The 24,364-nt window shown below is 43.0% G+C and overlaps 1 protein-coding gene across 1 annotated transcript; it reads left to right on the top strand.

Annotated features, from left to right (window-relative positions):
• Positions 1–2: 2 nt before the first annotated feature.
• fus (FUS RNA binding protein) lies at positions 3–21,128 on the top strand. Its single transcript, XM_040041684.1, has 15 exons — positions 3–142; positions 2,192–2,216; positions 2,414–2,577; positions 2,656–2,839; positions 3,823–4,046; positions 4,126–4,324; positions 9,259–9,293; positions 13,687–13,722; positions 14,281–14,390; positions 14,731–14,860; positions 15,106–15,204; positions 15,420–15,558; positions 15,758–15,855; positions 19,074–19,218; positions 19,934–21,128. The coding sequence occupies exons 1-15, from the start codon at positions 130–132 to the stop codon at positions 20,169–20,171; spliced, it is 1,839 nt and encodes a 612-aa protein (XP_039897618.1). The 5' UTR covers positions 3–129; the 3' UTR covers positions 20,172–21,128.
• The last annotated feature ends 3,236 nt before the right edge of the window (positions 21,129–24,364 follow it).

The raw sequence follows: 24,364 nt of genomic DNA, 5'->3' as shown, positions 1-24,364 counted from the left end.
AACAGCAGCTGAAGACGGCGGCGCTAGTGGGTCGAGCTTCGTGTCGATTCGTCCTCTTCTTCGGTTTAATCATCCAACGACGCGTTGTTTGACCGAGAGAAAGGCCGAAGCGGCGCTGTCTCCGTGTAAATGGCGTCTAACGGTAAGAGAAACGGGCAAATCTGTCTGGGCGTCGGAGCCGGTTAGCTAACGATAGCATCACCTTCACCTGCCGGTGAACAGAGGACAGCTAGCGGCTAGCTACAGTTTAAATGGCTCTCTGGGGGCGTGGCGTCCATCCTTTATTATCACATTTAATTCATGCAGGCCTTACGCCACCGTTTGTCCGGCTGCACGACCGCCCCGCCGCCTAGCTTCGGTCCGATTAGCTCGCCGTTATCCCGGTTTTGCTGCTGACCCAGTTTCTGGTGGCTCACTGCGGTCTCGAGCAGAGTAACCGCCCCCCTGTGCCGATCCCGCTGCTTTAACCCCTGTCCTCGGTTTATTAGAAGGACATCAGAGCGGAGACCGAGCAAACCCAGCTCACCTACACCGGGCGGGTTCAACTCAACCCCAAATAATGAAAGACATTTCATTATTAATTTTTTGGCATCTGTGGGCTGGATTATTAATACTGTCAGGTAAAGAGCCTGCAACAACACAGAAACAGTCACATGGCCCCCTGTGAGGAAAAGTCCTGTTAACAGGAAGAACCCTGCGTTAGAACCAGGATCAGGGAGGGGCAGCCATCTGCCTGATGGGGGTGAGGGGAGGGAGCAGCAGGCTGGGTGTTTGAACTGGAGGGTAACCGACAGGGAGGGCTTTGCTATTCCAGAAAAACACGAAACCATAAAGAAACAGGCCGTACATATTTCCAAACATATAAGCACAGGACACTCAAAGTTTATAGTTATAAAAGGGCGACTGTGTCTGTGTTTGATTGGATCAGTGGACTCACAACACACACTAGGGCACAATATCCTGTCACATTTCCATTTGTGTTGCTATTTTCATGCAGTGTCATGCTTTAAAGCTCGCTGCACACACCGATGAGACACAGAGATACTTCTGACCTGCACAGGAAGCTCTAGACCACAGGTGTCAAACTCTGGCCCGCGGGCCAAATTTGGCCCGCAGCCTAATTACATTTGCCCCCTGAAGCCATACCAAATTACTATTAGAGCTGGCCTACTGGTATTATACAGCTAATATATATATTGTTTAGTATTAAGCTTTGCTTGTTCCATATTCAGTTTTTCAGAAAAACTTGTTTGAGTCCATAAGAAGAGATTCATTCTTAAATCTGGAGGAAGATTTTTTTTTCAGTAAATATTAATGTTAGCCCGCGACCTTGTTCCAGTTTTGAATTTTGGCCCACTGTGTATTTGAGTTTGACACCCCTGCTCTAGACTGATGTGAACTGCATCATTAAACTGAGCTGCACTGCAGCAGCTTATCAGCAATATGGGTGTTTTTCATTATCATGTGATTTAGTGTAACTTATAGCTGAAGTGTGTCATTAGGATTCAGCTGCACAGTGACTTGATTGGGCGGATCAGGACCCCAGAGGCTCGTCCATAACACCGAGCTGGGGGTAAGAGAGCAGAGACAACAAATGATAAGATGCAGAGTGGTGTGAACGAAGAAGAAATGCTCAGTGCATCATGGGAAGCCTGTCGGTTCGGGATCACCCGATCCAGCCCTAACTATGTCAATAAACAAAAGTTTTAAGCATAATCTTAAAAGTACTGAGTGTGTCTCTCTCCCACATCCAGACTGATCTGACAAATTTGAATTCAGTGGATTTGGTGTCTGGTTTTTAATGTATTCATAAATAGTTTCACAGTGTTGCAGTCTGAAACACTTTAAATCGTCTGTTTTTGTTAATTATGTTCGGTTTGGATAGATCTCCCGGACATGGATTGAATCTAGTCCCAGACTAAAAGAGAATCAGTTTTAGTCCATGTCATGAAAACTCAGCCTAAGCATTACCATTTTTATTTCTGGATGATAAAAAGCAGTGACGTGGCCTTCTTAAAAAGTGTTTTTACAGATAGAATATAGTTCATTCATTTAATAATTACCATTAAAATGTGTCTTATAGTTACTGCTGAGTTTGTGAGGTTATAGATTATGTCTGACGCTGTTTGGATGTTTTATTGCTATCATCAAAACTGACTTTAATATTAACCCTCTCTGCTTTTTCCCACAGATTATTCCCAAACATCTAGCCAGGGGTAAGTTATGTAAATCATGTCTTTATTCACTCATGAAGCTTTCAGTCATTAATACTCATTCAGAGTAAATACATTTAGGTTTTGAATTTGGGTTAAAACAAGAAAAGTAAGTCCTTGCATTTAACCGTGGAAATGATTTTGTTTTGTAAGTGAATGAAAACAATTTGAAACGGTGTATTCTTGGTTGGTGTGTGCAGCTATCCATCCTATGGTGGAGGTGGCGGTGCTAGCCAGGGCTACGGTCAGTCGTCTGGCCCGGGTTACGGCCAGCAGGGCTACGGAGGCTACAACCAGAGCTCGGACAGCAGCTCCAGCTCCTACAGTCAGGGAGGCTACAGCGGCTACGGCCATCCTCAGTCAGGTAGAGGAAGCCCCAACGTCCGCCCAAATCCACAGTCACTGTTTTCCAGTCACCTGTGACTCAGTTTCCTTTTCCCAGGTGGATACGGGTCTCCATCCTCCAACCAGGGCGGTGGCGGTGGTGGGTATGGTCACTCAAGTCAGTCCTACAGCTCCGGTGGCTATAACAGCAGCAACCAGCCGTCCAGCATGAGCTACAGCCAGCAGTCGTCATTCTCCGGGTACAGCCAGCAGCAGCAGCCTCCTCCTCCATCCTCTGCGAGGTATGCTCACGTTCACCTCGCCTTCAATTCACTGATTTCTGCCCCATCTGCACAGGGGTAGTGTTTAGGAGCAACCACAAACCTCACTGACTTTTCCTGCGGTGTGAGAGAGGAGGATGCTGGGATAGCAGGAGATGGAGGCAGGTGAACTACTTTAGCGAACGTTGATAGAAGCAGTCAGAAAAAGAATAATTTAAAGGCTGCATTCGTCTTTAGTTTTAAATAATTTTGGAGTGCAGTTAGTTTTTGTTGTTTGATGGTGGTCAGAACACTCCTGTAATAAAAATCAAATGTTCATACTGGTCCCCAGTATAAAGTACAACATAAGCCGAGCTCAGTCTCAGTAATTCAGTGCTTATCTCTATGATACTAATCCTAATAAAGCAGGTGCTCTGTTTTTCATTATATTATAGGTCAGCCTAGAGGCCGAACTAGTTTAAATCGAATAGAACTTTAAAAAAGGCGCCTGTACTGCAGTTTCATGTGAGTACAGCAGGGGGCGCTCCAGTTATAGGTGCAAACTTCCTCTGTGGCGACCTCAGCTCTCTGCTGATCGCCAGGTATGTGTCCTTTGAAGCCAGCGTGGACTTGCAGACGGTGACCCTTTTAGCTAATTTCATCACTCAAAGCCTCTTTTTAATTAGTTCAGGTGTGTCGACGTGCACGTGTCCGCTGCCACCTGAACTTCTCTTTACCCCTCTGTTACTGCGGAGGCCAAACATGCTTTCATTTGCATTATGTTCATTTTGAGGACATTCAGACATGTTCAAGTTCAGTAAATGTTTGTTCATTTACAGTCAAATCATTTTGGCCCTTAGCTGTAAAAGGCTGATGAGCCGCCAAGTGAATGATTGAGATTACAGCATTGAACAAAATAATCAGGATTAAGGTTTTCACCATAATTGAGCAGCTGCAGTTTGAGTCTCTCGTATGTGAGCTGCCATGTTGCTTTGTAGTCTTTAACACTTCCTGTTTTCTAACAGCTATGAAGGCAACTCGCCAGCTCCCGCCTACCAGCCACCGAGCAGTGGAGCGAGCGGAGGCGGTTACGGCAGCAGTGGAGGGCAGCCTGGTGGTAACTACGGGGGCAGCGGAAGCCACCCACAACCGTCTCAGCACGGAGGAGGTCACTACAACCAGCCGCCGAGCTACAACACTCCTCCTCCGCCGAGCTACAGCCAGCAGAGCCAGTACGGGCAGAGTGGAGGTGAGGGGTTGTGTAGCTGTTGATTACTGATTGAAAGCACATCAGTGTTTGGTCTGCTGAGGTTGGAACTTTCTCTCAGGATATGGAGGCGATAGCCCGCCGATAAGTGGAGGAGGAGGCGGAGGATACGGTGGTCCTGATGGAGGTTATGGAGGTCAGGAAGGCCGTGGGGGAAGGGGCCGCGGTGGAGGCGGATTTGGAGGCCGCGGTGGTGGCGGATACGATCGAGGTTTTGACCGAGGCGGCCGAGGTGGTCCAAGAGGAAGAGGAGGCATGGGGTAGGTGTTATCAATCATTGACTTATGAGTCACAGAAGCTCAGGGCTGTGCTACATCTTAATGTCTCCACCCATCTGGTTTTACATGGAGCCGCACTACTTCTTTTTTTTCCTGTAAAAAAAAAAAAAAGAAGTAGTGATTCATATTTACACCTCTGACCTCACCTGCTTGTAAGAGTATGTAATCCTCAGTGCTGCGAGAGATCCCGTGGAGCGCCTCTCCACCCAGCCCAAAAACGCTGAAGACCACATTGCTAAAGGTCCAGTGAGTCGACATGTGGTTGAAAAGTGAAAGAGCCAAAGCTGTGAATCATCTCTGCAGACTCCTCACACGATAAAACAGATTCAAACCCAGACCTGCTGCTCTGAGGCCACTGGACCACCTTACCACCAAATCAAAAAGAAACGTGAAATGGCCTCAAAAAAGCAGTGTGTTCTGAAACATTACAGTACTCACAAGAACAGGTGAATGAAACTCATCTTTGAAAACAGAAGGTGGAGGCAGCGAGGAGAAAGTGTGACAGGCTTATTTCATCTGCCTGCAGGTGTGTTTTTTTACACATTAAGAGCACAAAGGTAAAAGTTTTAAAAGCCAACATCTGTGCTGTGATATCAGCTCGTCCTATAAAAGAGAGGACGTCCACTCAGCTGGGTTTTCTTGGTTCATGGTGGTTTGCGTTGTGGTCCGGTTGACTCTGCAGACCCGCCTGACAGTGTGATGAGGTTAAAAACAAATAAAAAAAATCTGGTCAAGAATGGATCAGTAAGCCAAAAATGAGAGGTTCACAGCCAGAACACAAAAACAACACACAGCCAAACTCGGTTCCTTTTATTTTGAAAATCTGCGCTTCACTCAGCGCTACTTTGTGGCAACATGGGTTGAAAGTACTGTTTCCTGTTCTGCTTAGTCAGTGCAAACACAACAGAATGATCGGTGCTCTCTGATCAGAGAGGATGAAGTAAATCGCATAAACTGCCAATGTATGGATTATTTGTTCATTATTGAAGTATTGATGTTATTTCTATGGAGCTATAACGTCTGACAGGGTTCATTCAGTGTTTTGTGCCATTAAGCACAACAGGTGGCACACCTGTGCATTCCAAAACAAATTCATAAATAATAAAGATACAGCTTGAGACAATAAATAAGGAAGCTATTATCAGCTGCCTCTTCAATAAGATCCTCGTCACGTGGCTGAACTTCGTCTCGTCTCCAGCTCTGATGCCTCAGTGAGCTCGGCGTCGTGGCAGAATCTGGTTAGTGTGGACCTCCGTTTAAAAAAACAAAACAAGAACTGCCACCAGCTGCAGTCCAAGAGGGTGGAGTCAGGCGGAGGTGGAGTCAAATGTACTCCAAGCTTGTTCAAGTCTGTCCAGCTCTAACTCCAGAGTGATGGTGACACACAGTAGTGATGCGGCCATCGAACTATCGACTGTGAAAACACGAGCATGGCCCGCTATGTTTACAGTGCCAGCACTTTCAAAATAAAAGCAAAGGAATTGTCTATGAATGCTGATGAGGCTGTAGTCTTACATGGATGTGTTAGGATAACCCTAAAGTATGGGACACACTGAAGATGCTGGGATGTGATTCAGATTTGTCATTTTCAATAGAATGATTGTTTTAATACCACTGACTCGATTCATCTGTTCCAACCTTGGAAAAGAAAAGATGCAAATGTAAAAACGAAGGCTCCGCTATGATACAAATCAGAAACCACAACCACAAAAATTCCAAACAGCTCAGGAAAAACTGAATTCAATATCATTCATTCATCACACATCACTGTGAATTGTTGTTGGTTATTCTCTCAGCTCTGATCCAGCACTGGGAAAACTACGTGTTAGTAAAAGTTACAGGTGCACTAGCAGGATGCTGTAATAAGGCTAACGCACAAAAGAAAAGTGCACGGCCACGGGTAATTGGTGTTATTACCCAGAGGTCTGAATACTTGCAGAGGCCTCAGTGGTTTTGGGTGAAGCTGGATTAAAACAGCAGAAATGGATAATGGGTTGGAGCAAAGCTTCGTAAAGCCAATGAATTAAATGTACAGAACAAAGAACATCAGCACTGAATGCTTGAAGCTGTGAAGCATAAACCGGTAAGTTGATGTTTTTGTTCTTCTTACGAGGTTACGTAGTCTCTCGTTTTCTTCTTTGTGACCTCATGATGTTAGAGCTGGACTCAGATAAACTAGTTTCCCATTCCATTATGTATTTTCTCATCCATCGTGTACTTCCTGTACATCTCCTTCCACACTGGGTCATCTTGATATTCGCCACAGTGAGAACTAATCAGCTGATAAATCCAAGTTTACAAATGACTTTGGGGTATTATCAGTTTTACAATGGATGAACACGTCAAAGAAAGATAATGGTATGTGTGTTGTGCCACATCTGGAGTTCAATAATGCCATTCAGCTATAAATAGTAAAGTATGCAGTTGCTTCAGAAAGTATTCAGACCCTTTGCACTCTTTTTGTTTTAAAATACATTTTTTATCTGTAATTAATACTTTGTCCATCGATCTATTTTCTGCTACTTAGTTGGTCCAAGTCATTGACCGGGCATCTAACCAAAGATGCCCCCCCGTCACCACCGTGTTGTCATGGGGGAACACTGAGGTTTTCTGAAGCCAGCTAAGAGATATAGTCTCTCCAGCATGTCCTGGATTTGTGACTGGGGCTCCTCAGCTCACACAGGAGGTGTCGCGATCACCTGACTCCTTTTAAATTGGAGGGCCGTTGGTTCTTCTCTCAAGGAGAGCCTGAGAGCCCAAACAGCTGTCAGAGTAGGTTCATTTCCCCCACGTATCCTTAATCTTATTGGTTTGGTCAGGACCCTCAGGCGAGAGCAGAGACGTAGATCGTTATCAGTAAATCGACAGTTTTACCTTCGCACTCAGCTCTGTCTTTACTGCAAAGACTGGTACTGCCTGTCCAGCAAATCTCCAGGACCATGGTTTCCCTTCACCGTGGGTTGTTTCTAGGAAAATAAAATATAACTTCTGAAATTATTTTTACAACTTCGACACATAGATGTGCCAATCTGAATACTCTGAATGTGCACAGCTAGTTAGATGTTTGAACCAGTAACATCCCTGCTGAAACTTTCTGAAGCGACTCTATGCGCCGTTTATAAAAGGTACAAAATAATTACCCAAGTAGACACAGAAAGGTGGAAATGTAATCTCCAGGAAAGACAGATTGGCTTCAAAACGACACTGCTGTGCATCACATGTATGTAAGGAACCCAGCGAGCCTTGCTCGTAAACTTCTGTATGCAGACTTAAACTCCGTACGGCGAGTTTTTCATCTTTGCTTGTGTCTGAAATGTTTCTATAGAATAAAGTGTGACCTTCACTCTGCCTACAAACTAACACACCTCAGTATATCACCATCACCTGCCTTTTTCACCTGTTACCACCACCTTCCCCACCAGCCCTTGCAGGTTTACTGTACCATACTCTGCTTTAATCACTCTTTGAATCTTCTCCTAGGCTTTTACCTTCTCTCCAGGCTGGCTTTCTGCTCTTAAGCCATCATTTGGAAAATCACATTATGGGGAAGTCAGATTTAATAGTCTTCTAATAACACAAGGATATATTACTTAAATACTAATCAGTCATTTTGGAGAAAAGTCTCAAACACTTGGGAATTGCTGCAATTTGTGTAAAGACAGGGTGTCTACGGGTCCTTAAAAAAGACTTGAAACTCTAAAAACCCCTGAAGAAGAGTAACATTTTCTTGAATTCAGTTAAGTGGGTCTCAAACATTTTAAAGTCATGTCACTGAGACGGTTTCCAAGACACAAAGCTGCTATTTTGGCCTCCTCTGCATAATTAGGTAACAACAATGTGACCGCATCAATTTTTAGAAGCCGACGCTGTACCTGCGAGAGAGCATCAAATGATGTGTAATCTACCTTGTGAATAGCAGCTAATGGTTTGGTCTGCTGGAAAGATATCAGCTGAAGAGAAAACGGGTGGGGTTGGGTTTGCTACACACTTTTCCACTGGCGTGTTCTTACCAGCTTAATTTTATAGAAAGGTATAAATATCAAAGTACTTTCACCCGCTGGGTGAAAAAAATTGTGCCTCATTCAGTTCGGTTTTATTTATATAATGCAGTTTAGAATGAAAAGCATCTCATGGATAATTTTACCCTTTTAAATTGTTTCAAAGTATAATTTTTAGCTTTACTTTGTGTAAAAAGCATTGCAGACAGTAACTGTTTTATCTCAGGATAAAAATACATAAGTACTTTAAGTTAAAGCCCAGTGAGACCCAGCCTCAGGCCTGAGCACGGTAGAGGGGCCCTGCTGTCCAACCTGCTCAATGATCGAAAAGGAAAGAAGGTCAAACACACGTGAATAAGAATAAAAATACTTTTGGCTGTTAAAGCCTGTGGCTGAAAATGCTGATAGAGCAGTCTGCGCCGTGTTGTTCAGACTCGGGAATAAAAACAAATGAAAATTTGACCTGATGTCAGTGTGTTTTCACCTTTGTGTTACTCAAAGTGAAATCTTTAAGGTCTGAAGGTTCTAAATTGAAGCCGTTCATACCTGTAGACACCCTGTGTTGAGTGAATAAAGGTTTTCCGAGACCTTTAAAGAAACAAACAAACAGCACCCACCAAGGGATCAGAGCTCTGATGTTTGGGTTTGTTAATTCTCTTATGATGAAATAAATGGAACTTGAAAGTTTTTACACCTTCTGAGTCAGAAATGCAAATTTCAGCTAACAGGGTTTGTACACTGGCCTCTTGTCCATGGGTTACATCAACATGCAGTAAGGGTACATTTGGACAATGCCAGCGAGGAGGGGTGGGTTTAGCAAAGACGCTGTGAGAGTGAAGGTTAACCTCAGCCCAGTGAGAGAAATCGCTGTCAGCTCCAGCCTTCAATGCGTGTCGTTTTTCTCTTCCTCTTCATCAGAATGGGCGATCGTGGAGGATTCAATAAGTTTGGTGGTAAGTGACAAAAAACTTCAACACTTGAGTGAAAAGGTGTGTCAAAGCTAAAAGGGAGTAAGCTCAAACTCTGGTACTTCAAGTGTGGCTTGGGGGATAAAACTTGATTCTGTCTGAAAAGCTGAAGAAAAAACAGCTAATTAACAGTGAAGGTCAGGCGAATGTTAAGACTTTTGATGTATACTGTCTCTAGCATGACTGTACAGATGATAACACCCATCGTGTTTTGTGTGTTTGACTTGAAATGTCCATCGGAGGGAGTTAAAACTGCATCATTAGCCCTTCCACTGCTCCTCTGGCACTCGGTGTTTGAATTTGAAGTGTGGATGGTGACAAACTCAGTGACTGAAGTGAGATAAGTGTTGCTTACCTTATCGTGTTGTGCAAACGTGACAAAGCGCGTTAAATGGATGAAATGACCCTAAATGGTTTTTAAGGCTTGGCTTGAAAACCTGTTGACAGATGTTTTGATTCTGTTGTACTTTCCACCAAAGACGGTTGAAAGGTAAAAACTGATTGGGTTGCACACACTGGGAATTTTTTTCACATGACACTGACTCTGGAACTCACGGTGATGAAAACGGAAAATTCTTGGTTCAGTTGCAAATCCATTTGGAACAATAGAACGAGAGGCATGAATGCTTAGTCACACCCTCAGATCTGGGTTGATTGTATAGAAAGGCGGGCATGCTTTAGCTTTGTTAAAGTAGTTGCAGGTTATTTGTGTACAGTAAGAAAGCCCCTATCTAAATTCTTACCACTGCATCCGAGAATATGCTCATTCAGGCTGAAGAGGGTTTTGCTTTTGTTCTTGTGTGATCATAAAGAGATTAAGTAGTAATGGCGGTAACTTGATGCATTCCACTGTAGTTCTACTACATGTCTGTGTAGATTCTCAGTCATCCAGTCATGGTAGTTTTGAGAGCTTGAAAAGAAGGTGACTGGACTTCGTTGGGTTTGCAAAGACGTTTCACCTCCCATCCAGGAGGTGAAACTCCCTTCAGTTCTAGAAACAAGAGGCGGAGAGTCCCAGGTATTTAACCCACAGTGGGGTAGCTTTTGAGAATGTTGAGAATGTCAAATTTGAGAATTTGACAAGATGAACGTTGGTTTGAAAGAGGCCATCTATGCCTACTCTGAACGACGGCTCATGTGACACCTGCAACGGTCAGTAGTGGGAACGGAAGAAGCCTTTTGGATGAGAGGTGAACGTCTTCACAAACCCAAAGAAGTCCAGTCATAATCTTTTTTTCAAGCCCTTCAAACTGTTTGGACAAAATTTCTTGAAGGAAATGTTTTCAGTTGTTTACAATCCTGCTCATAAGAAGCACAAACTGATACGGATCGGAGAGTTTATATAAATGTGGGCTTTTTATTTAAATTACCAAATTATTTTAGTTAAAATTTACAGGTAGCACGCCCAACAAGGTTCTAGCAATAAATGGTGTTTACCCCGCATGGCCACTGTGTCTGTATTGGTGTCATTCACCACCCAAAGATTACCACTCCAAGGCCAGTTTGAAGCAGCACAACAGCTGTGGAAAAAGCAAACGTATGCTGATTGAAAGGTGTTTTCATTAGAGACATTGTAAGAGCAAAACAGCGTTCAAAGAATGCCTTGCAAAAATCTCTGGGTAACTGCAAAGATGCTGGACGTTCTGCCCATCAATTATCTGCTTTAAATCAGCTGAACCTGAAAGTATGAAAAGTTGTCACATTTCTAGTCATTCTTTACTGGTTTTACTGGTGATTCTGTGATTCGGGGACTATTACAAAAACATTGCAGGAGGAGGCTCAAATAATCCTGAACAGAAATCTGTGGGAGCCTTCTGCATGGTCAGATATGGTGGTGGGCCACCCCTCCCACCATAGAGCCAATCAGAGTGCTGACTGTATCACTGGACTGGACTGAGCCAATCAAGAAGCTTTTCAAACACCAATCTGTGATCAGACTCATAACATCTTTTGAATAATTCAGTTGGTGAGAGTATTTTTTTGGAAAAGTTAGAGCTCTTATTTATTCAGATAGGAACTTCAAAATAATTTTGGCAAGACTTGCTTCTAGGAGGAGTTTTTTGTTTGTTTGTTTTAAATCCTGACCATTAGATTGACGTTACGGCACTTTTTTTTTTTGGATTGTTTCAGTTGGGCTTGGCCTTGTTTGCCCAAACTACTTGGAGATGTTGACCGGGATTCCTGCAAATGGCGAGACCCTGTTGTAGAAGGGCCGTAGTAATCTAATACATACTTACTTAACTCAAGCTTTCTTTAAAGATTGTTGAGTAGTTTATTGTAGGGTTTAATCTCCCAGGCTCTGATTCTGCACCGTCCTCAGTGTGAATGGTAAATGGCCTGTATTTGTATAGCGCTTTACTAGTCGCTAAGGACCCCAAAGCGCTTTACACAACCTGTCATCCACCCAGTCACACACACATTCACACACTGGTGATGGCAGCTACATTGTAGCCACAGCTGCCCTGGGGCGCACTGACAGAGGCGAGGCTGCCGGACACTGGCGCCACCGGGCCCTCTGACCACCACCAGTAGGCAACGGGTGAAGCGTCTTGCCCAAGGACACAACGACCGAGACTATCGGAGCCGGCAACCTTCCGATTACAAGGCGAACTTCCAACTCTTGAGCCACGATCGCCCCCAAGTGTGGATGGGATCGAACACCATTGTCTGCCCGCCTTTCTGCAGAAAACTTTGGAATCAATTTGGAACAATAGAACAAGAGGCACGGATGCTTAGTCACATCCTCAGATGTGGGTTGATCATATAGAAAGGTGGGCGTGCTTTAGTATAATTAAAATAATCACTGGTTATGTGTTTAGCGTAGGAAAGTCCATATCTAAATTCTCACCACTGCATCTGAGAATAGATGCTCATATTCAGGTTTCTGGTTTTGGTCCGTTCTGATTCTTCCAGTTTACTCATTGCTGGAGTGGGATGTCTTTAAGATCCACAGCATCACAAACATCACAAAAACCAACGAGGGCGTATGCTTTCTAATGAAAAATCTTCAGTTTAGCTGCAATGTAAAGTTTTTTATTGTGCTTATGTGGAACAGATGTAATAGAAAAAAATGTTTGTATTTGAATTATTGAAAGAAATAAAAGGTCATGAAGTCATTGACCCCTGTTAGGGTTGGGCATTAACTTAAGGTTTTCCATCCAGCCAATAAAAGTTCAGCTATCTGCGACTACTGATATAATTGTGGAGAGGGTGGTGTCTAGTTTCCTGATTATTTCCTCATAAGATTCTCAGGAAGCCAATGCCAGATGCTCCACCCTAACCGATAGTTGTTTAACGTCAACGATAGTTGAAAATGAGCTCAGTGAAAAATAAACTGGAAATTGAAATCTTGATTTTTAGCTTGGGACACTGATGCCTGCTCATGTTAGTTACGGATCAGATTTTATTTTCTATTTTGGTTTTTCTATTTTGGTTTCCTCAGTGAGTTGTGTCCAAAGACTGGTTCTCCTTGTTTGCACAGTCACAAACTAGAACAATATATATATATAAAAAAAAAAGCCCCCAAACTAGTCTTTTAACGTCAGATGGACACGAGCAGATCTGCTCCTGCAGGCGGTTTGCCTTTGGCGTCCGATAACCAGTCCTGTGTTTGTTTAAAGAGGGAGCATTGAGCCCAAGTTCCTTTCAGAAAAGTGACGGGACCTGATGCACTGAAGCGCTTCGTAAGGTGTTTGAGGTAATGTCTGAAAACCTGCACAGGTGAAGATGGTTTTCTGAGCGGGTTCAATTGTCAGAATGGCAAACATGGCGTTCGTGTTCCCAGGACGTATGTTTGAGCAGTTTGCAAGAATCCTTTGTTGAGCTGTGGGAAAACTGAAGTATCCAATGGGATCAATTAATGACATGTAGGGATGTTCCATAGAAATTAAAACAATTGTGTTTCAGTGTGTTTGACTGGTTCAATGATTCTGTAATGTTGGTGTTAAAGAAAACGCTTCAACATGACTGCAGCAATTCTTAAAAAACCCAACATGTAAACAAACCACCTTTAAGGCTCTTTCCAAAGAGTCTGCGTGTTCTCGTTGGAGAAGAAAAGGACCAAAGCCAATGCACAGAAATAGCTACGAGGCAGTATCTCAATAAAGTGGACGGTTGTGTTTTTTACACTTGTTCCTGGGACTTGGAGCCACTCGCTGACCTCAGTGGAGTGTGATAACGATGACGGTGAAGCGAATGAGCCGAGACATGAAAAACGTTCAGACAGATAAACCTAAAGAGAGTTTGATAGTAGTGCTGGATATACCTGTGGGGATGAGGTGTGCATGAAATGAATTAACTATTAGTTAGACCATTGTTTGTGTGTGATGGAACAGCTGACCTTTTCCACACCTAACATCTGTTTGTTTTTGTCCTTAAGGACCAAGAGAACCAGGACACGGAGGACCCGGCTTCAGTAAGTGTTTCCTGTTTTCTTTGTTCAGCTACCAGCAAAAGACATTTTCAGTTGTTGGTGTGATGTCAGTCTGAGAGATGTACTAAAGCCAATAAATTCAGAAGAAACGACTACAAATATTTCCTCCTGTGCCAAGAATTTAGCAAGACATGGTTCTCTTGGCTTTATAATTGGCAGACATTTTTCACTTTGTTTTAGTTTTCTTCCGATAATAATGTAACGCCTACATTTACTGAGCACTTTTAGAGACACTTCTAGAGAATTAAGCCTTTTGGTAGTTCCTTTAGCACAGAGGTCTCTATCCCCTGTCCTCGAGAGCTGCAGTCCTGCAGCTTTTAGATGCGTCCTTGTTCCGAAACCCCTGAATCAAATGAAAGGCTTGTTGCCAGGCCTTTGCCAAATTTGATGGTATGCTGCAGAGCTAATTCAACAATTTTATTCGCCTGTGTTGGAGTAGGCATGCATGTAAAAGCTCCAGGACAGTAGCTCTCAAGGACACCCCTGCTTTACGCCATTGTTACTGCTTGAATTACATCACTTTATATGATTTTCTAACAGTGCAGGACCAGGATAACTCTGATAACAACACCATCTTTGTGCAAGGCCTGGGAGACGACTACACTGTTGAATCAGTGGCTGACTTTTTTAAGCAAATTGGGATCATTAAGGTAACATATTGATTTGTGTTTGGTCAGTAATCAATAAAGCATTTATTTGGATGTGTCATGTATAGATGACTGGTTAAAATGGTAAAGAAGCGCCGGCTTGATGTTGAAGTTTAACAAAAACTGGAATGAAGCCATTTTCTTTCTTGGTTCCCCGATCGCGTTGGCTCGTCATAAAATCTTATGTTACACTTCAGAAAAAGACGAAGAATTTCATCATTTGGAATCTAAATTAATTTCTATCCTTTAGTCTGATTTCCATGGTAACACACAGCACCTGAACTGTTGTGCTGTTCACAGTTCTGGTCCATGGACTTTCATCCCTTTCCTTCTGTCCTCTTAGGTAAACAAGAAGACAGGCCTGCCCATGATCAACCTGTACACGGATAGAGAGACGGGGAAGCTGAAGGGGGAGGCCACGGTCTCCTTCGATGACCCCCCCTCAGCTAAAGCTGCCATCGAGTGGTTTGATGGTGAGTTATTACCTCTGAGCTTTGGCTTCCCCACTGTTTGAGTTTCTATTGGTGGTTTTATAAGGTTTGTATCTGGAAACTAGGCTTTGATGGAACTGACTGCTAAAGTATAAGACAAATAAGGATTATGTTGAACTGTAACTCATGCAAAGCTACTGTTGGAAAGTCCAAGAATATGGAGCTAGAAAGGAGCATTGATTTCATACCTCATATCTGATCCTTTGATATTCATCGCTTTACTCCAGGTAAAGACTTCAATGGAAACCCAATCAAGGTGTCCTTTGCCACACGCAGAGCTGACTTTGGAGGCCGAGGAGGCATGAGGGGAGGTAGAGGGCGAGGAGGCGAGTCGCTTTCTTTTTACTTTTATTTTTATAAAGTGAAAAATTATAACCTTGTAAACAGCAGGCGGACCACACGGTGCACTTCACAGGTGAACTTTGAGTCGTAACAAAAATGCTCGTTTACTGTTTGCAGTGAATTAAAAAGCTTCAGCCTCGCACTGAACCATCAGTCACGTGTCCCGCTGACAGATGCTGTGGCGTTTTCTTCCGTGCAGGTCCGATGGGCCGTGGAGGGTTCGGAGGCGGTCGAGGTGGAGGTTTCCCAGGAGGCAACGGTGGCAATGGAGGGGGAGGAGGTGGTGCCAGTGGTGGAGGAGGGCAGCAGCGAGCCGGAGATTGGAAGTGTTCAAACCCGTGAGTTTTGATGACTCCTCTATGACAATAAGTTAGAATTAAAAACACAACAAAAACATCTTGTACAATGATTGCTTAAAATATGATGCCAGATGTTTTAGTTTTGCTCAGTCTTACCTTTATTTAATGTAGTAATCTTTCTACGGATCTGTTATCAACATATAACAGTTCTTCTAAAGTCTTCCTTTCTTCTCTTCAGTAACTGTGGGAACTTGAACTTCTCCTGGCGTAATGAGTGTAACCAGTGCAAAGCTCCGAAAGCTGAAGATGCTGGTGGGATGCCCCCCATGGAGCGAGGTTAGATACACCTGGAAAAATATTAGATAAATAAATAGGTGAACATTTGTTGACTCACAGAGTTTACTCAGACACTTAAAAAAGGCTTTACGCGTTTAACCGGGCACGCTCTGTTTTGCGTAACTATTTCTAAATCACTGCAGAACTGCAACCACGTAAGCTAGCACAATAATTTGTTTTGCATATGAAACCAGAGGAGTTGAACTTACATCTTATGCCATCAGCTTGTCCCAGGTCACAGTTTCCTTCCACATAAAGCTTTGCAAAAACTGCATAAAAAGCACTTGCAGCAACAAAAACATAATATTCCAGAAACACGCTTTGCCATCCGATCAGCTGTTCGTAACAATTCCTACGTTGGAATATAGGTCAGCGCGAACTTTTGCATGTCCGCCATTACCTGCCCGAAACCGGAAGTGACGTCATTTTCATGGAAATTTTAGTTTTTTACCCTCGGGGCCTTATAAGCCTGTACTGGTGTTTTTAACAGTCATGTTTGACTTTTCTGAATAGTTTCTGGGACGCTTAGAACTCAAATTGCACTGCTGAACATTTATTTTGATGCAGATGCTGTTTTTTTGCAAATTTGCAGTATAATATTTATTTTTGTTTTTCCTGCAGTATATAAAAAAAATAAAACTATGAAGACACTCAAAATAAATTTCCTGTGGTGGGAAACTATTTTGTGCAACTTTTTTGCATTTACAGTTTTGAGGGATAAGCCTCTCAAATTTCTCTAACTAGAAATATATGTAAAAAAAAAAAAAAAAAGATTTTCAATTTTTTTTGTAGTTTATTGCACTTTTTTGCAATTTATGTAGTTACTATGCACTTAATGCATACATATTATTAAAATTTGGGCTATAACGGTTGTATTGATGTATAGCAACTTGAAATGGCTCCACAGCATGTAAAAGTATAAAGTAAGCTCTGGCGGACTTGGTTCTATGGTAGGTCTTAAAGGGTTAAGGTCAAAACATGCATTAAATAAATAAAAACACATGTAGTTATTATTAAAGTGTGTAGTTGTTACTGTTTCTGCTTCACCCACGCTGTCATGAACGCCAAACAGCGGAAGCAGAATTTTCCAAGTGAGCTGACCTGACTTCCTGTCACAGATCACAGTTTTGAAATAACTTTCACGATACCCTAAAAGTTCACTTCACTGTTATTTATATGAATCACGGTTCTCTCAAGGCGCTTTATTGTTTGAGGTCGACCGTACAATAATACAAAGAAACCGAGAAAACGCCAACAATCATATGACCGCCTATGAACAAGCGCTTTGGCGACAGTGGGAAGGAGAAACTCCCTTTTAACAGGAAGAAACCTCAAGAGAGAACCAGGCTCGGGGGGGGGGGGGGGGGCGGCCGGTTGTGGTGAGGGGAGGAAGACAGTACAGAAGAAGAGGATTAGCAGCCACACGTGGAGGTAACTTTACTTCCTGCCGACCAAACGCTGTTCGATCAGCTGGTTTTTAAGTGAGGCGCTGTTTGGGTATCACTGTCTCCTGTAATATCACAGTTTCAGTTCGTGCCTCAGTTGTTTTACACTCAGAGGATGAACAACAGAAATCATGTGATCACATCGATCGGATCACGAACAAAAAGAGCACGTGCAGACTTTTATGGAGTGGGAAAGCTGAACATGTTGTTATCGTTCGTGTTGTTCAGTCGTTCTGAGTGTTTGTTTTCAGTCTGACTGAAACAGAAGCCGAGTGTGCCCTCCGACCCCGACGTTCGCCCGGCCGGCTGCTTTGTTGTTCTGGAGTTTGTCCTAAAGCCTTTGTCTCGGCTGCTTTCAGGATGTACTCTGTGTACACTTCTAATGCTTGTGTGTTTAGCTGTGGGAGCTTCCTGTGGTTTAGCACAGCTGTAGTTTACCTGATCAAAGAGAAGAGCACACAGACATGTGTCCGCTCATTTTTATTTTCTATGTATTCTGCAGTTAGATATGTGATAGGTGGAGAGGCTGTAGATTAAATCATGTTTTATTTCATGTCATTGTCTAAAAAAAATCTACTGAGATCTGCTCTCTGAGCTCTACTGATGGCTGAAATGAGCGATGACGAGTGAACGCGCGTTAGCATCAGTATTTATCTCACGCAGGTCATGTTCGTGAGATAATCTTGAACTATTTCATAAATGTGGCTGAAGAACACATGCTTGCAGTGGAGCGTAGCTGCTTATCGCTGGTTCTGGATTACCGGATTACAAAAGCACAAAGAATGAGGATTCAGGTGACGTAAACTCCTCCCTGAGATAACCGATCTCCACACGAGGCGGCTGCAGGACAAAAATGTCTTCTATTTCCAGTAGTTGTTACATTTGGAAGTAGTGTGTTTGTGACTTGAAAACAAGTTTACATTTGGTAATTTTTAAAGTTTTCTCGTCGTGATTTTAACGATAAGCGCATCCTGGCAGACTCTGGCGACCACGTTTCTACATCTGCATCAGGATGGTCGACTTGTACTGTGCGATCGCGTAGTTCTGATAACTTTGTTTGTAACACGCAGACACACAGTTATGTGCTCAAACACACACACAGCAAGAATCAGAATACTTTATTAATCCTTAAAGAAATTATGTAAAAATACTGAGTAAGGAGAAAATAGCAGGAGCAACCGAAACAACCTGCAGCTGCTGTTTGTCACATGCAAATGTATTCTATGATGCACGAATGATTAAAGAAAACCTAACCTTTTTTAAAAAAGAGTTTTTAGCAGTCGTTTAAAACAAGCTGCAGATTCAGCAGAGGAAGCTGTTCCAAAGTTTAGGAGCTTCTTGATTCAACAAAGAACGAGGAACCGTTAAAACTCTGATCGTAGCATCTGAGCAGCCTGGACACGCTCTGACCTTCTGCGTTGTAAATGTAACTAATGATATTTGAAAAAGGGGAATTTCATCATTCATAGTTTATCTAAGATGGAGAAGAAGAACAGGGTGACCTGTGCATGTTTAAGACATCTCAGGAGGATAAACTTGTAGCTGTGAGGTTAATATTTCAGCATATTTTACCTTTGCTGTAGGTTTACATTAGAGTAAAAGATTGCAGATATTGCATTAAATCATAACAGACACAGTGCGCTTTATGAAGGAATCCTTCTGCTCTGTAGTGGTTTACTCTGGTTTCCTGTAATCACCTATATGTGTACAGCAGAGAAACATTTCAGTTTGGTGAGTCATGCATTCCCGCTCACCTCATTTGTTTCCTGGCAGGAGGTTACGGAGGAGGCGGAGACCGCAGAGGGGGGTTTGATCGGGGCGGCTTCAGGGGCCGCGGCGGCGACCGCGGCAGCGGAGGCTTCAGAGGAGGCCGAGGAGGCGAGCGGGGAGGATTTGGCCCCGGCAAGATGGATGTGAGGTGAGCAACAAGATGCACGGCAGCTCTGTGAGGCGGCGTGCCCGCGTGTACGTCAAGTGTTTTATGGTTAATCATGACAGTTAACTTCTGGCCTTACAGATGTTTCCAGTATCGGTGGAGTCAACAACACCTGCACACACCTGCACACACCTGCACACACCTGCACACAGGACAGACAGCAGGAGAACTGCTTTAAATATATATAGACACACACACGTGGGAAAACAGATGCCATCAATCATAAACTCGAATTTTACTCACAGCAGATGTTCAAACTGAAAATGAACCATTTAAATAAAATCTGAGCTCATTTTGCATTTGAACAGTTGGGACAGGCTCCTGTTTCCCAGTCTGCAGGTTCCCCTCTTCCTTTCATGGAGCTCATGCTGCTCTGAAACCTGTTTGTACCGATCAGCACTGATGGAGCCTTCCCAGACGTGCCAGCTGTCAGTCCCACGGGCACTTTTGACTGTAAATACACGAGAAACAGGTTTCACGGGTTAAGATTTGGTCCCACTGATCAGATTTTTTAAATTCATTTCATTTAAAAATCTGTTTTGTTGATTTTGAAATCATTTATTTATTTCTTAGTCTGAGTATTGACTTGTTGAAGTCCAAGCTCAGCAGTGCCTCTGTGGTTTGTGTTGACTTGGAGAAACTCGACCGCTGGCTGGAAACTGCACTGATGTTTTATGTCTTTGTGTTTGGTTTCCAGGGGCGACCGCAGGCAGGAGCGGCGGGGGCCGTCCCTATTAGCCCATCCCGGCCGCTCGCATGACGACCTACGTGTGCACAGGTGTCCGTACCGGACGCAGCCCGCCCCTCTCACCTTTTATATCACTCCTTATTCAACACGTGACTCTCCCTGTGTTAGTGTTAGCTGTCGTGATTCATCCACACTGTCTGCTCAGCGGGGCGTCGTTTACCAAAACAAGCTTCAACATTTTAATTGATCAGATTTTATATCTGCCCGACTCTCCGGGATCATCACCGGACACCGCTCTGTTCAGCTTCACGCTTTCACTCTGTCAGAGTAGCTTTGCATGATTCCCAGCTCTGAGACGTGAATAAAGATCATCAGCTGGCGTCACTATCTGTCCAGATTTTCAGAGAAACGTGTGCTCAAAGCGAGCACCGTTACCGGTGTTTTGATCCCTGCTGATGAACGCGGCACCTCCTCCTGATGTTCGGCAGGGTCAGTGAGCGACGTACGACGGCTCAGACCGTTTGGGATCAAGAGGCACAGATGCCACACCTGCCCGCTGATGCCAGCTCATTCTGATCATGGCCAGTGTGCGATGTAAACGAAGCCCCGGCTCTACAGCTGTGTTTAAGAACTTTTTACTATTTATTATTGGTGTTTTTGTATCGTGCTCGTGCTGCTTTTCCAAATGAAAGTGTTGGTCAAGTAACTCGTTCTTCTGTGGTTCTTTTTCACTGTGATGCTTTGAGAAAACCGGATCACTAAACGCTCCAGGCTGATAGTTTCAGAGGCTTCGAACAGATGAAGCAATTCCAGTTCTTAGAAATGTTGGATCAGTGTCAAACATTTCTTTATCCACCTCAAAGACTCCCGATACTGTCAGTTTGTTTTTCACCGTCCTTTCACGCCTGGATCAACCCGTCGATGTTGCTCGTCCACTTGGCACAGCGTTGAATCACTGACTCAGCGCTCTCGTCTGCAAAATGTTTAAGGAAGGAGAACGTCATCATCTTCAGAAGATCTTGTGAACTTTTAAATTATTTTCAGTTGAAATAGTTTCCAGATTTTTATTTTTTTTTACTTTAATAGAGGGTCACATCATCTCCTCCTGAGACGCAGCCTGATCCTTCTGTTCTAAGTTAAACACATAATTATAAAATCTGATTTAATATATACACAGAAATGACACTTAAAGACATTAAAAACTGAAGAGGACCCAGGAGCAGTTCAGTCAAAGGCCTTATTAAATGTAATAATATTAAAGTCAGCTGGGGGACCAAATCGATGCAGTAAGTGAAGTAAAGCAAAAAGATGGATTTTAACCCACAAGAGTTTAATACCTGTTCTTAGAAACCTACAGTTGTGTATGATGAAGAGAAGCCGCACAGAGGGCTCGTTACACACAGCAGGTAGTAATAAATGCCAGGTTGTAGTGTGGTTGGAGAGCAAACCCACATTATTCTGTTACAGCCCCAAACTGCAGACATGATGGTGAAACATAAATGACCCTTCATGTCTCAGCGAGGGCTGTTTTACATATTCTGTTGAAGACTGCAAGAACAACCATCAACATTAACTGGATGAAGCCCAACGCTCTTCCGATAGCTCGGGTACAAAAGCTGTCCTCTCTACCATTATTGAGGTAGAAAGTCACCTGTAAACTTACCTGTAACGACAGGTTTGTTCTGCCTACAGTTTATTTATCAGCATGTAGTTAGACCAAGTTGACTGACGTGCACCCTCAGGCGTCTTCTTTTTACACCCTTTTTCTTAAAGCACACTTGCTGTTCCAAATGTCAATCAAACATTTGGACTGTAAAAACTGGACTTGACTGGACTGGATCTCGAGTTTATTTCTGCAAAAGGATTCAAATCTTAAAGAGGAATCTCAAAAGGTTGATTCTGTTCATGTGGACGTAGCGTTTTCAGTGGGAGAAACTTTCGTCGCTCGTCCAAGTGACTTCAGTCTCAGCTGACTGCAGGTTTCCAACCTTATAAACATGTATAAGACACATTACTCACATATTTACTGATGCGTACCATTCTGGTAAGATAAATGGGTTAATAAGCAGACCGTACATCACTGAGCAAGGTCAACACTGACTCCATAAAACAAAAAAATAAACTGGAAATTGCTGTACCTGAGGATGTTGGGCAATCTGCCTGGAGGGTGCAGTCATCATCTAGAGCTGCCTGCTCTTATTTATAACGCTTACATAGAAATCTAGACTAACGAGAGTGTGGAGAAGTTCTGGCAGGTCATGGGCTCGTATTCTAATCTAAATATTTCCCAGAGGAACTACCTGAAGTTCTGAATGAAGTTCTATCTGTCTATAAGCTAAAAGGCTCCAGAAGGAGTTAGGAAGACAAAGGTGGGAGAAATGGTGCCATTATAAGTTGGTGACCTGTCGTGGGTGTGCCCTGCCTCTCGCTCGATGACATCGCTTTGTTGGATAAGCAGAAGAAGATGGATGGAAACACAGGTGTGAACAGTTATTTTAACCCTTTAGCTCCATTCACCGCTCTTCATCGAGGACTCGATGAGCGACCCCGCGGTACTCTGGTTGTTCCTGGAAATGACATCTCTGCTTGGAGGATCGCACATGGGCAGAGGAATCGAAGAAGAGGAGGGATGACATCAGGTGATGAAGACTACCCCACCACCTCAAACATTTTCATTTAAGAAATACCTGGAGCACACTAATATGAACAGACTGCTTAGAGATGTGGATCGATAAAGTAAAGGGGACTCACAGAGGCTCAGATCCCTGTGCTACGCCTCCGCCTCCGCCCGTCAATTATTTGAATTTCAGCTTCACCAGTTTTCTTTACAATAATGTAACTCGTTATTCTGTAAACTGATTATTTGCAGATTTTATTTTATTTTTTTGAACTTTTTATTTAGTAATTATTGTGCTAATAAACAACCAAACAAGCAACATATAAACATTCTCTGACATAAGACCATTTAGAAAACACACACACACACACACACACACACACACACACACACACACACACACAACAGACCAAGATTAGGTCAATAACATGTCGTGGGGAAGAGTTATGGCTTTGAGTTCTGGTTCATATCCATCTTCAGTTGAAAGCTTGCTGTCATTCTGTGTGAACTCTTTTCAGTCTCTGTTTCATTGTGTTACGGATGGTGAGCTTGTTTGTTTCACAGTTATCATTTTCTTAGCTTTTAGTTCAGACTTTACTTCTTAGGTTAAATTCGTAATTTATCCTGTACATCGTTTAGACCTTTGTTCATCTCTTATCTATTATGTAACATGCGTGTCGTACTGTGTATGATTGTGTATGTGACAAATACATTTGAATTTGATTTGATTTCGTATGTGTGAGTTTCAGTTCAGTTCATGTTCTCGGTGACTCAGTCTGATATTTCTGTTTCTAAATTTCATGCGAGGTTTAAGATAAAGACGTGCGGAGGGAAACACTTTTGACACAACACGATGTGCTCAGTGGAAACATCAGCGTTTCACTCGTTCTGAAACACTTCCTGTTCATTTGTTGATTCTGGGAAACCTGATGCAGTTTGACCAGTTTATTCCTGACTGGGCTGCAGGCCTATTGTTCACAGTCCCCAGTGTGAAGGTCCCGCTGTCACTGCAGATAAATGAAGCATGGAAATTAATTGCTTTCATTCACAAAGCAGATGTTTGGCCTTTTATAATCTCTGGGTGAGTCACAGAAGATGCTTCCTTAAACAATCCCCCCAAAGGCCATCCTGGATCCTCGTGCACATTTGAACTTTATATCAGCATTCCTGCTTTCCACAGATTTACAGGAACGTTGTTCTGTTAAAGACGTATGCCGGGAAGGCTGATCTGCTTATCTGTGTTACGCTGTCAGAGTTTCAAATAATGAGGTCTCAGAAACTGACTCCCATTGTTTTGCTTTTATTTCACAGTCGCCGACGACAAACAGACACAATAGAGACACAATAGAGCTCACATACTCTGCGTGCTGCTCGTAAGTGGCCTTCAAGAACTCAGCCAATCAGAAGAAAGCCCACTTTCTTAAAGAGACAGGAACTAAAGCGGCTTGTTTCAGACAGTTTCAGTCCTTCATGAGTCCTCCTTTAATCCCTTAACATAATTTTTTCTTCCTTGTTTCTTTGTTCAGGATGAATTTGCTGCCATTGTTGCTTCTTGTCTTCAGATGATTTTTCAGTCATCACCTTTCTCGTTGGTTTCAATTAATTTCTTGTAATAATTAGCCTGCAATAATCCATAATAATACAATAATCGTGTGCTGACTCTCAGATTGATCATATATGTGAAAAACGACCTGCAAACATGGAAAATCTGATGTTGGTTTAACGGACTTGAATGTTACCACCGTCTGCTGCTTATTTTAATTTACTTTAACCTGACTTTAGTTAAAATAGAGTATTTCTACATTATTATATTATTGATAAAC

Source organism: Simochromis diagramma, unplaced genomic scaffold (assembly GCF_900408965.1).
Source record: "Simochromis diagramma unplaced genomic scaffold, fSimDia1.1 OVJJ01000321.1, whole genome shotgun sequence".
Classification (NCBI taxonomy): Eukaryota; Metazoa; Chordata; class Actinopteri; order Cichliformes; family Cichlidae; genus Simochromis; species Simochromis diagramma.
Note: the sequence above shows the minus strand (reverse complement) of the source record. Positions and strands in the feature narration are given on the sequence as shown.